At 44.1% G+C, this 13,569-nt stretch overlaps 1 protein-coding gene across 2 annotated transcripts in view; it reads right to left on the reverse strand.

Annotated features, from left to right (window-relative positions):
* Window positions 1-8,698: 8,698 nt before the first annotated feature.
* TAT (tyrosine aminotransferase) overlaps window positions 8,699-13,569 on the reverse strand; it is a 31,601-nt gene continuing 26,730 nt past the window's right edge. The window contains exons 12-13 of one of the 2 annotated variants that reach the window (XR_009754895.1): window positions 9,807-13,409; window positions 8,699-9,764 (exon numbers count right to left, since the gene is read on the reverse strand). Coding sequence is in view for 1 of the 2 variants with exons in the window: in XM_061548579.1 (XP_061404563.1) it covers window positions 13,290-13,409 (120 nt within the window). In the remaining variant the exon portion in view is untranslated. Of the gene's footprint in view, window positions 13,410-13,569 lie in introns of both variants that reach the window. The other variant, XM_061548579.1, reaches the window with a different exon arrangement.

Raw genomic sequence — 13,569 nt, forward strand, 5'->3', positions numbered from 1 at the left:
GATCCAACAGCCTCCATGTCCGAGACGGCGTGGTGGAGAGGCCTTCCAGCAGTGGGTCGACAAAGGGAGGCATTTATTATGATTACATTATTCTGTACTTAAAAAGATGGGGGCGTCAGGATAACCACAACAGTCTGTAGTTGTAGCAGTCCCATTAATATCTTGTCTCAGAATGTTTCCCCCCCCCCCCCACCACAACTGCAGTTAGTGACGCAACAGTGTTTGCCACACGATGAAAAAAAACGCGTTTAAAAATGCGACTGCAGGTGAAAACCCTTAATCCGATTGGCAATGCATCACTCCCTGCCTGATAGGGGTGGAGAGGGAGTCAAGGGGGTTAAATATGAGTCAAAGGTTAAACGGGGGAAAACAGCCACTAATTTCAGAGACCCATTTGGGTCAGGGTCAGGCTCTGGGGTCAGCTGTTAGTTTGCAATTAACTCCTGTATTGGCCACATAATTAAGATGCCTGCACAACCCATATAACATTCTATCCATAGGAATTCCCAACAAACCCATCCGAGTCAAAGTAATGCAAAACATGTTTACGTTCTTTTGGCATCAATATTAGCTTCATCAGCAAAGCTTAATCCACTGCTAGATGAAGGCCTCTTAAATTAGTTGCCACATATGCTGTAATGTGCACTATAATAATAATGTTCAGTAATTGTTAAATTCACTGCTAGAGCAAGGCCTCCCCCACACAGTGTCACCATGGAAGTTGTTTGACGATACTTCACCACACTGGTCAATGCGGGTTGATGAAGGGTTGGTCCCTAAGACCGGTTAAAATGTCACTCTCCACTGATACAAATCACGGCTGGGAATTCAACTCCGGCCACCCAGGTTAATATTAAAGTGTCGCTAGCAGCTCAACGGGATACTACTGAACGTGCTCAACAATTCTCAGCCACACAAATTCAGGGTGGCAGCATTAAGAATTGAGAGCTTTTCCTTCACGGAATGTATTTCTTCTTTCAACAATAGTATTTGTTTTTGTGGGCGTGTAAGGCAATGCAGAATTGCGGTAAGTTTCCAGGGTCAGACTTTTTAGATGCAGTCAAAAAAACCCCACACTGTACGTGGAACCCAAAGACAAATGGGTCTTGACGTGTAGATATTTAGATATGGGTTGCAAATCCATCAAGGTACATTCCAGCTTGGTTTTCCTTAAGATTGCAAATGTTGTGACCCTGTGGCTAATGGAGCGAGAGAACGTTAGGATGGGCTCTCTTCGCAGCCCAGCTGTTTTGGTAACCGCAAGTATCTTGCCAGGTCTCATTATGCCCAGGTAGGCTCGTTTTCAACATTTTATTTTTCGTAAATACTCTTATAATGTTCCAACTGATTTAGCCGTTACCAATAGTTTTAATGTAGTAAAATAAAATAAAAAGTCCAGTCAGGTGAGGACACATTGTTGACTCGTTTTTTTGTAGACATCGTTTAAAAAGAAATGTAATTAATGTGAACATTTTTTTGGCACGGTACGTCTGAATTTAAATTAGCGGTGAATTAATTGTTGAACTTTTATGACCTGGCAAATGGCAGACACCCTGCAATTACCGTGGTTTTATATATATTCTTTATCGCTTTATCTCCCGTTACAACCCCCCCCCCCCAGATGCCAGGTCTGCAGGCACTTGTGAGATGTTATCTATTGATCTGAAGCAAAGTTGCCATTCTCATGAAGAGGAATCCTTTTTAAGATACTCTATCTGCCCCGTGGAAGTGTGAAACACTAAAGCGAGGAGAACAGGTCAGACTGGGTTGTGCTTAAATATGAAAGAGTACAAGACAGTTTCAATTGTACAAAAAACGAAGCCACGGTAAATAGAAGTTACCCTATTTGTGTCTGAACAGGAATTTGGCCACCTCTGGTCTCTAACCCTATGTGGCAAGAAATGTGAGAGCCGTTTTTTAATCTTCCCAGAGCAGTGTTTTGCCAGTTGTGGATAACAAGAGGAGGTATTGTTCTTACTTTAGACATCAAAATATGCAACTGCCACTCATCTTGCAAGCGCGTGATGGGAAGGTGCATGAGCTAAACATTGGATTTCAAGCACTTTGACTTGTAATGGCTTGTTATCATTTTGTCGGAGTGTCACTGTATGTTTTCTTGTGCTGATGTACATTTTTACTAATATGTTGCTGGAGTTTTTGATACATATATTTCCATGGTGACCTGTTGTTTTTGACAAAATGATTCGGAGAAAAAACAAATTGTGTGTTCGTACTTACCGAGAAACCCGCCGTCAATCCACAGGCGGACAAAGACCTCCCGCACACTTTGTCGGTCGTGGGGGTTGTTTGACCATACTTCACCACGCTGGTCACTGCGAATGCATGGGGACTAAAATTCCAATGTATAATGAGAATACACGAGTAGACTGCATCTGCTGAAGCTCTTAATAATAGACCGCACTTGTGCATTTGTCTCTGAAAGGCGTTCTGCTCAAATAGTTTGAAGATCACGTGTCTCAAAGGACACACCAGCACAGGTGACTCAGTTACACATCACCACACTGTCCGCAGGCTTTTAAGGGAAGAGTGTGACCCAGGTACAATTAAATTGGGCACCGCGAATATGAATTCCGTGATCTTTATCTCCGTTGAAGCGTGTGCGTGTAACCGCATGTGCAGGGAGTAGAAGAGCAGCGTTGCGTGCACGCTGTGCTCTGAACACGGCGACCCGAGTTCGACCCCCGGCCACGGCTCGCGTCTGTGGTGAGTGACACCTGAGTTGGTCCTGGCTCCTGCTCCATCAACCCACACGGACTTGGCGTGAGCAAGTATGGCCAGACTGAGACAGTGTGGAGAGGCCGTCATCCGGCGGGTCAGCAAATTGTCGCTGAGTAACAATTTACACACGGAACAAAAATGTGAGGATGAAAAAACATTCTTTGACCTTGAAGCAAGATATGTGCTTTAATCTCCCATTGTTTGAGATTGTCAATGACTACGTACCTTTCTGCGGAACAAACGACCGGCGTCAATAACACAACCAACAGAGCAAAGTGAACGGCGTATTACGCCATTATCCGGTGACCCTTTGGCCTTTTCGACTGAAGTAAAACGACCTGAAAATCGTGTACAGTACACATGACGCATATGGTGCGTGCATGCATATAAGGTCCGTGCATGATGTTTTGCCACCTCAATGAAAGGAAGTCTTTAAGCCACAGGAAGGAGTCGGACTGTAGCTCGCAGGTCACGTTGATGAAAGACATTCACAGAGGGAAGGGAAAGAAAAAACCCCGTGTGCGCAAAATACGAACACGCTTGATGCCAGCAACGCGCTCGCTCGCTCGCGAGAGAGACTGGGCCGAAATTCTCGACTTGAAACTGGGAGTGGAGCAATATTGACTGTAAAAAAGTCAGTCGTGGTATCTTATATTAAAGGGTTAATCTGACCTACTTATTAATTCGAAATATAATCACGGTTCTGCCGATGAGACCCTGCAATGTCGAAACCGGTCCAGAGCTTTGCTCGTCATGAAACAAGACTGCTGAAATTGACACACTCCCAGAAAGCCATGCAGCTGATGGGTTGTGTAAGAATGATATGTTTTATTTTATACCTACGTGACTTTACCGAAAGAACCAAAGAGTAAGAATTAAACATGTATATATTTGCGCGGCAAGACGGAAATGTGAAGGGGACATATTCTCTACTTATTTGTTTTCGTCTTAACTCGTTGATTGTTCACCGGCTCCTGCAGGATATTCCACTCTTCAACAAAACCGAAACTAAAATTACGAAAAAATGTTGTAAACGGTGGATGGCAGCGCTGATGGCTGCCTCTCTCTGTTCGGTGAGAATATATGGAGCCGATCCTTCCTCACTTCGTCGCTGTTTGCGCTCCGCAGGAAACTCATTTGCGTGAAATTAAGTCGGTCGAGTTAATGACACCGACAAACAGAGCGATGTGAACGTGTTTGTCGCGTCGAAACGCAACGGCGACTCAGGGCGCTTTACAGAAATAGAGGATTTTCTCCCGTTCTCTCTCCCCCCCCAGGTTTTGAGAACATTGCGCAATTCACGAAGCATGAACCCTTCTCGCTCATCCATCGCAACGTGAGTGCTGCTTGTTGCTGGATACCTGGCAATTTGTGCCTTGAGGCTTGTGCTCAGCAACCGTGATATATATGGTGAAACGAATTATTATATTGAAATCCACATTTTAACCAAAAACAATAACATCTATACCAGTAGATTGCATTGTAATTATCTAACAAAACTAAAAAACATGCAGTATAAATAAAAGTAACAAAACATAGTAATACACCATGAAATAAGAATCTTCGTGTAAAAATCCAGTGTTAAAAAAGGAGTTAAGATTCGTAGAGAAGACATCAACACTCGCGAGATTATTGCTTTGCTCAGGCGCAGAGTTCCAAAGTTTCGGTGCAACGAAGGGAAGCGCCCGGCCACCCGCCTGTGAGACTGTTCTTGGAGCCACCAGCATGAGGGATTGCTCGAGCGAAGAGCTGTTGCCGGTACGTGTGACTCGAACAGATCACAGGCGTGTCGAGGGGCTCACCCGTCCGGTGCTGTGGATGTCACCATGATGTGGTTTGTCACATCCACTGCCAAACATGAAGGTATTTAGCTCTCCGATGTGTTTTTGGGTTGTGCCGCGTGTTGTTTCTGCATGATGTCCGACGTTTCGCTGCACGGGCTGGCGATTCAGTTCCCGAAGAAGATCTCGCGCCACAGGGAGCGAAGCCGAGAGCCGAACACCGAGCGGCAGGAGCCGCAAGCGCGTCTGAGAGCCGCACACACACAGCAGCGAAATCGCGGCGTGGTCGCGTCCAGAAATGTGGCTCCTACAATCTGCGAAGCATCTCGCGTGAAGCATGTTCGATCAAGATGGTTGTGACGATTCCGAGGCGAGTGGCAGCTGTTGCTTAATATCGTGTGCTTCGTGTACTATCTGTACCGGCCTGTTTTTATTAATAATTTAATGTTTGAACTTTAGGTACGTGTACACATGTCTAAAGTAGATGGGAGTTATCTTAAGTTTCCCTTAAAACAAACCCTCGACGTTCTGACGCAAGCATCTGTCACTGGGAACGAGCCAAAGCGTTCAACTCGTACTGTGTAACTATTATTAGTTTTATCAAACATTCAATATTATACTTACAAAACAGTTACGTATTATTAAATTGTTCTTTGGTAGATTGGAACACATGCAAAAACAAATTCTAAACCAAGTACTGATACGGGGTGGCCAAAACGTTAGTTTAACGAGATATAAAGTACAATCTGAAACGTCACTTTGGCCCGCAGTTCATCCGTTTCAGAAAGATGTGGCTTGACATTTCGACATCGATGTCCATACATCGTGGCGTGAATATATAATGGTGACATTGTTTGTAAATAAAAACGTAAATGTGTCTAATTCAGAAGCCTAACTTTTATTGGCCACTGTGTATTGTAATAAAAATGTTGTTGCGAATGTTTATTTAACGTTTGTTTGTAAGAAGACAACATTTTTTGGAGTTGACATTGCTAAGAATATTTTCTACGCGCCAGACTATGCTGGCTATGAAAGTGTTTAATATTTTTTTAAAGCCTGTTGCCCTCGCACAACTGTACGAGTAATTTCAAAAGACAAAGAAATTACGCAGAGATGGAAATGAGAGAAGACGCTGAGGAAGGAAGGTGAGAGAATTAAATCAGTGAGAAATTGGAAGGAAATACAGAGCATAAAAATAAAAACGAAGCAATAAAAGACTCCATAGAAGTTGCGCTGTGTAGCTCGAGTAATTTGACTGCTGGAAAGGAAAAGTGCCCGCTTTAACTTGACAAATGCCTGGAATTAGACGCAATTAGGGGCTGATTTCATCTCACTCAACTCCAAGCCTCCCCAACCAACCCTCCCAGCACAGCCAGACTTGTGGGTGAAAAAAACCCACTGAGACTTAACAGGTTTCCTTTGAAATTACACCTTTCCGGCAAGCAGACTAATGGGTGGGTTTGCCTTGCCTGCTGATAGCCACAGTGGCATGTGTTTCCACGAGGGCTCTTGCACGCGATTTAGATTACCCCTTAGTGCACAGTATGCCAAGGATGCTGCTGTGGTGGTGTTGTTGTTAATGGTTAGCACACTGGACTTGGCAATTCCAGAGGTCGCGCCGGTTTTAGTGGTTTTTTTTTTTATCTCCCGGCACGGCACGTGAAACAATGGAGTGACATTTTCTTCTTCTTCTTCTTGTGCCTGCGTGACGGTGGGAATTTTTTGGCAGATTGGAAAAAAGTAGTCGCAAATCACTTATCTGGGTAAAATCACTTACGGCGTAACATCTCCCCCCAGCCCCTTACTGACAGACTCTGCTCGTCAGTGACACACAATACCTTTGTGCTAACCTTGCGAATACCAAATATACTGCATTAGTAGTACTGTACACGCATTAACAGTTCCATTGTGTGCTGCTGAACCCACTGGACTTGCAATTCAGAGGTCGCCGGTTCGGTTTGATTTCCCGGCGCGGCAGTTAAAGTCATGGGCACGCTTTTGTTCTCACTCCCCCACCTCAGCAGTACGTGTACACCACAGTCAAATCAGTGGTACGGAAAGTCGCATCGCGTGGTGGGGTAAAGCGTGGGTTACTCACACCCCCTCCAAGACGTCTGGCAAGCGGAGGAAGAGTAGGCCAAATACCCTTCTCAGGGAGCTTTCCAGCGCTCCATCTCGTGGCTTGCAGCGGCGTGAGCAGGCCACAGATTGCAGGGCTGTCTCCGCTCGCCACTCACTTGTTCCCAGTGTGTTGTGAACCCTTTTTGTCACCACGAATCTCACGATGACGTCGCCCTCGAGTGTTTGTTCATGCCCAGATAATGAACGGCGGGGCCGTAATTTGTGCGTCTGTTTGGCCATTGTTAAAAGGAGGCACGACCGCTCCTCCGTTGCATTCAATGCCTTTCTAAATCCTCTTTCGCCACCTAGCGCCGGGTGCCGGGATGTTTTCTGCGACTTTTTGATAAAAAAAAAACCGGCCGAGCGTGTCGACACTTGATCCGAGACGTCAACCTTGCAACCTCCTGGCTTTGACATGCCTCCTCGTAGACACCGGTCGTGTGACCGTCAAACGCACCACAACATCACCATGCCGATGCGCACGTCTCCTTCGCAAGCTAGACTCTAAAGACAAGCCACAGCCGCGTGGTTGTGGCCATGCCACCCAAACTATGGGCCATATAGGTACCCACTGTCGCCTGCGCTCCGGTGCTATTTATTCTCATAGGATCAGCAGGAATAGCAAGGGAATGGCAACCGTGCACGAACTCTCTCCTGAAGCCATCTCGTAGTGGCTAGCAGATTCTTATTTATATAGTACCGTAGATAGATTATCGTATAATTTATTCATTTCAATGCATTTATGTATTATTTTACTAGACTTGATTTTTTTACGCTATAAATCGTTCTATTAAAACTTCTGTACAGCCCTTTGTAAGTCCATTGCTGAATTCACCCCCACCACCTCACCCCCGTGCGTTTCGACAAAGCGGAGTTGTTTGACCATACCTCACCACGCTGGCCAACGTGGGTTGGTGAAGCGAGATGCCAGGGACTGTTTCAAACATCACTTGCCACATTGATGTTTGCCTTGACAGTGGTGAACAGGCACAACTAAAGACACATCTCAAACACGCCCAGCCGTTAATGCCTGGCCTAACTTCAGGTAAAAAAATCTACATAATATTGTGAAAATGTTACTCGCATTTCAACATCCCAACGGTTTACAGGGGAAAAAATGTGGCACATTTGCCCACGTGACAAGTTGATTTTATTAACTGTTTTCGGTGGTAGAGGGGAGAGCTGAAAATTGACATCATACCCACACGATTTAATCAAAAAGTAAATGAATCAAATCTTATTCTATTGAAATGAGAATTGAACCCTGTAATGCATCACTAAGTAGATTATGTAAATCAGTTAGGGAACATTTGTCTAATCTAATTCTTATCAGGCCCCGTTATATAAGCGCTGTCTCCAACTCATATCCACTCCAACAAATAATTCGGTGACTGCGTTGGCAGTGCTACACAAACACATCCCAAAAACACTCAACACAATCGTCAATAAACACTGCTCTAAAAATAAAAAAACAATCCAAGTCGATGTCTGGCCAATGTCTGACACGTCACATTATATATCTATTTATGTAGCCACTCTGGCCTCACTATATGCTGTGAAGAGGGCAATTGCCCAAAATGTCACCCGTTAATTTCAGGCTGGTCCAGATCTCATGTGACCCCCACAAAATTGACCCATCCTCGAGGCACTCTCGAGGTTCAATCCCGCTGCAGCCTTGCGGTGTCCGATGGGCACGGCCTCATTCCGGGTGCGTTTAGTCATCGGCTTATACTGTACCCGTAAGGTCCAATTAGTCTGTTGGCAAATGTTGAAATAGAAAAGACGTGTGATGGTGTCTCTATTAGCGACGGTGGGGTGGCAGATTGCCAAGGTGGTGTATTCTTGGCCGTGTTTATCGAGACATGAATCCGTATATCTTAGAGTTGAACACAAACCCATATGTTAGGCAGTGATGTATTTTATATACGGAACATATTCCGTGTACAATACCAGAATGTGTGCGTGTAAAACTAATCAACTTACAACATTTCTGCAATATACACCTTTATAATCGATAACAATAGTTAAGTTCATTAAAAACAAACATACAAGATCACTGATTTTAAGACATGTTTAATTTGTGTTTATGCAAGTCAGCAACATTTCACTTCAGTTGTATAACGCGTGTGAGGTTTTAAATGAGGTATATCATTGTTGCCCTGGCTAATTTGATAAACATTCCAAAACTATTTCATGAATCTCAAAAAACCACAGGTGTAATTAATGAGTACATATCAACACATATTAACACACCAAAATCACTAAAATATGGTACATTCCCAGATATTTTCCCTGATATGCGCAGCTATACCACAATGTACTTATAACCGTGTCATTAATATGCCGTCTAGTCAAAATACATTGTGAGACGATCTCAATGTACTATAAAGCAATGCTATCGACAAATGGCAAAAGATATATAGCAGCCCATTGCTGGAGACACATTGGCACCTGAAAGCGTCGTGGAGACTCAACATCGTTGTCACGCAAACAAATGTACACAGTGAGTCTTTTGAAGACCCCATTGCATTGACATGAGATTGATGGTAATAACCGTCTGATTTAAAATGGATCACTTGTAGGGGAATGAAAGTTACACTTTTAATCAAAATAAGCACGACCATTATTTGGCTTGGTCAGGACTGAGGTATCGGCAGATACGTGATAAGGTCGGATATGTTGGACGTGGATGGAAGAAGACTGTTGCACCATTCACCTGGGTGTGGGCAGCCAGGTGTGCAGCGCGATTGCACACGTGTTCACTGTTGACACGCACGTCGAAAATGTTCACTTACATTTGGACAAAACAGTACATTGATACCATCACGGTGATATCATCTTCGGTAATAGCTCAATGTTGTTTCCCGCTGGTCATATAAATGTACGTGCATTACATTGTATAGTTAAGCATTGCTACAGACGAGATGTGAGCACGTGACCTAAGGCGGTGGTGGGTGGTGGCGCAGTGGTTAGCGCACTTTGCTATTAACACGAGCCGACCTGAGTTCGATTCCTGGCCACGGCGGCGAATGATATCCGACGCGGCCTTGGCCCCCAACTCCCTAACTTATTCATCACAAGACCGCACTGCCCATCGCGGTGAAAGTTTTGGCGTCACACAACCTCCAATTGGCGTCACACAACCTCCAATTGGCGTCACACAACCTCCAATTGGCGTCACACAACCTCCAATTGGCGTCACACAACCCCCATTGACTGAGACGGGGCCAGGGAAGTGAGGCACAGGGCAGCCAACGCTGAACGACGACTTTAAATGTTCGTGTAACGGCTGTCATTCTTCGAGAAGTATTCGCTAATCGGCCTGCTTCACGCTCAGTGCTCTCACACCGCGGCGTTCATGTATTTCTTACCAATCATTAGGTGTGTGTAATGTGCAGTGACCCGATTTGCATTTGAATGGAGAGAAGGACGATGCAACACGTGGACAGCGGTGATGCGAGTGAGTGTGAAGCCTGCTTTGGGATTTGTGAAGTTCTGCTTTGAAGGATACAGAACACAAAACAATCATTCGCGTCCTTGTAGACAACTCTTAATGAACAAACGAGTGCGCGTCTCTTCGCACGAGAACACAGCAGTCACCCACACCGCCTTCTGGGAGGGCGTCATTTCAGCAGCATTCATTCAGCACATGCAAAGTCTGGATCGGTTTCGGCACACAGTCTCTCATCAGCAGATACTGAAATACTCCCAAAAGGCCGTGGGGGGTCGATAGGTTTGCACACAAAAAAAGTTTACAAAAATCCGAATAGGAAGTAGATTACTCATTAAGCGATGCAGCTCTTTTTCAAGTCAAGTGTGTGTGGAGAGACACGCAGTGAATGACAGAGACATATCGTCTGCTTATCTAGCAGTTCTAAAGATGGTTACTGGGTTTCGAATTAACTTTTTATTTGAATGTGCCATTTAATTTGATTAAAAGTTGTTTGAAAGTCAGTAGCACGATGAAGTATAAACACATCCTTTTGATCAAGAAACGTGAACCCATTCGTGAAGAGGATAAAAAATGCATATGCCCTTTATATTTTGTCAAATAAATACATTTGGGATACAGTGAATACGTATTAACTTAAAATAAGACATGATGAATTGTATACAATCAAAGCTATAATAAGTAATGCATAAATCACGGCACGCGAGGCCACTGTCGGCCGTTAAAGTGAAACAATTAACATTTTGGAAAATTAGTCAACTTACATGATTAACTTGGATTTGAATAAGCCGAGTTCCCTCTCTAACTTCGTAATGACACTCAGTGAACAGCATTCATACTCCGGCCGGCTTGTTGTTACTGCGGTTGCATTAGCAGTACACATTAGCGCTGTCTGCTGCACAGTGGAAGTTAAAGATTTCGTGTGTCGACTCCATGGGCCAAGTTTGCCAAATGTGAAATATTACTCGATTGGGATTATACGTACAACTTAAACTAAATTACTTTTATTTCCAGGTAAAGCCCACTGAGCTGTTAACTCGTTTTCATCGGCGACCTTGCCACACGTACTAGCTCGTTTCGTCACACGTGGGAATTATAGTCGTCAAATAAAGTTGGGGGCAAAACTAGAGGACCTGGAGAAAAATCCACGCGGCCACGCGGAGAGAGAGAGAGACTACGCCAACTCCAAATATACAGCAGCAGGCATCGTAAGGGATCGAGATGAAACCCACGATCATCTCACCGCGGCGCCTCCTACACATAGCAATCATCTCCCGCTACTGCGAAAACTTGGCAGGACCCTCCTGGATATGAGTCGTAAGACTCGGCAAAGCTTTTTGTGCATAATATTTGGCACGTTTTGTAAACAGTAAAGATACAAAAGGGGTGATCTGGATTAACGTGAATCAATGAAACCAGTGTGTAACAGAGGTGTGGACTCGAGTCATGTGACTTGGACTCGAGTCAGACTCGAGTCATGAATTTGATGACTTCAGACTCGACTTGGACTTGCATAACAATGACTTTGTCCCACCTCTGGTGTGTAATATTGACATTGTATATGATTTTCAGAGTGGGAAGGGAAATAATGACTTATTCAGTGATGTGATGGTCTTGCACTTGTCAAAATTTACTTCACAAGAGAAGATACATTTTTATTAGATTAGCTTGGAATTTAATTTGGCGAAATGTAAGCTCTGAGAAATAAGTGTAAAAGTTGGACTTGCATGTGAAAGAAATATCGTAGTAGAGTGTGCATACTCGACTGTTTAAAAGACAATGCATCTGCTTAAATAAATATTTGAGAAAGGCCCTGGGAAGTGATTTTTCCGCAGACTGTTATCAGACAGACTGATGCAACGCGGTGAGATTTCTAATTAGATGTCTGAATAGTCAGAAAGATCACAGAGCACGACATTAGTGAGATTTCTGAATAATCTATTTTGGAACATTCAGAAATCTCACAGTCTGACCAGACATCTGAATATTCAGAAATCTCAGATCAGTCCACGAGCAAGATTTGTGAATAGATAATTCGTCTCATCACATGTCTGCGATAGCACAGATGTCAAACATTGCGGGAAATAGTTTTGTATTATCAAATGGAAAATGTGATACCATTTGCAAATGTGTTCCTCTTGGGGGCAGTGCAGTCTTCATGTCTGTCACGAGTCTGGAAAGCAATCGACTGTGTATGGTTTTAAAGGAATATAAAATATTAACTGGTGCCACTTTCATGCACATTTCAGCAAAGTAATTTTTTTCTCACACGGTTTCGATTGAGCACGTGACCGCAAATAAACGTGTCACAATTGCAAAGGAGACTCATGCTGACATCTTTGAGTTCTCACGTGGTTCAACAAAATTAACTTGAACTTGGGAGCAACTGCCGTGGACAGCGCTGTAAGTGCATGGTGCGTGGAGTATTGTCGGATGCTTCTATTTACGTAGGCATAAAATGTTAAAATCCCGTGCGGTAAAACGTGTTAAAAATGTTAATGGTTTAGAAAAAGAACCCTGCATAAATAATGATACCAACCATAGCAATAAAAAAAAATCACAATCTGACAAAGAATGGAAAATAAATTGCTTGCAATTTTTCCACAAACACACAATACAAAGGTTAGTTGAACACACAATAGAAAGGTTAATTGAACATAAGAGAGAGCTCTTGGCTGTGTTTTCTGGTTGTTGTGCGTATTGTTCGGCACGAAGTCCGAAGTTTGCATTCGTAATCGCGCCAAAGCAACACGCAGTGCAACCCTTAAAATCCATCGCAAAGCTATAGAACACAACCACGAAAACACTGTGCAGTGGTGTTACCAAGAGCTTCATTCTAGACTCGATATTTTCTGGAAAGCTGCTAGTCCTATTAGGAGGTAGGACTTATTGAAATAAAGGTTCACCACTAGTGTGCAAGGTACGCCTATTCATAATCATGTACCTCTATTGTACCATACATAATCCAATGAAAATGTTTAAAACGAAAAATAATAGCCCAAAAATAATAATTCCAAACTAATTCCTGGGACAGGCTCCAGGCAGTTTTTGGCTGAAATTGAGCACTGGGTGTCAGTGCGAGTGATTCGAGTGATGCTATCACGTCACGTGGCTTCAAAGTGGACCTGCCCTGGTTCAGGTGCATCACAGCCACTCAGTGGTGAATGGCGGGTGACGTTGTTGCTATCACCAGGGCACTATGGCTGCGTGCCGATGTAGTTCTTCGCGCAGAAATCTTGGATGCGCATGCACGCCTCCTCCAGCATCTCGCGGGGCACGGTCAGCACCACGCGGAAATAGTTGGGGTACTCGAAGCACTGAAACGTCAAACATTGGTGTAGAAAAAAATCACTTTAAACGGTGCTCCTTCACCAGTGCCGTAGCAACGGCAGGGCGGGTGGAGCGGCCACCCCTACTGCCCATCCCGAGGGAATCTGCTGCCTGCATTTGGAGCCGAATCGTTGGAGAAGGAGCAAC

The sequence above is a fragment of the Lethenteron reissneri genome, chromosome 9 (genome assembly GCF_015708825.2).
Source record: "Lethenteron reissneri isolate LAM-NWPU_2019-01 chromosome 9, ASM1570882v1, whole genome shotgun sequence".
Classification (NCBI taxonomy): Eukaryota; Metazoa; Chordata; class Hyperoartia; order Petromyzontiformes; family Petromyzontidae; genus Lethenteron; species Lethenteron reissneri.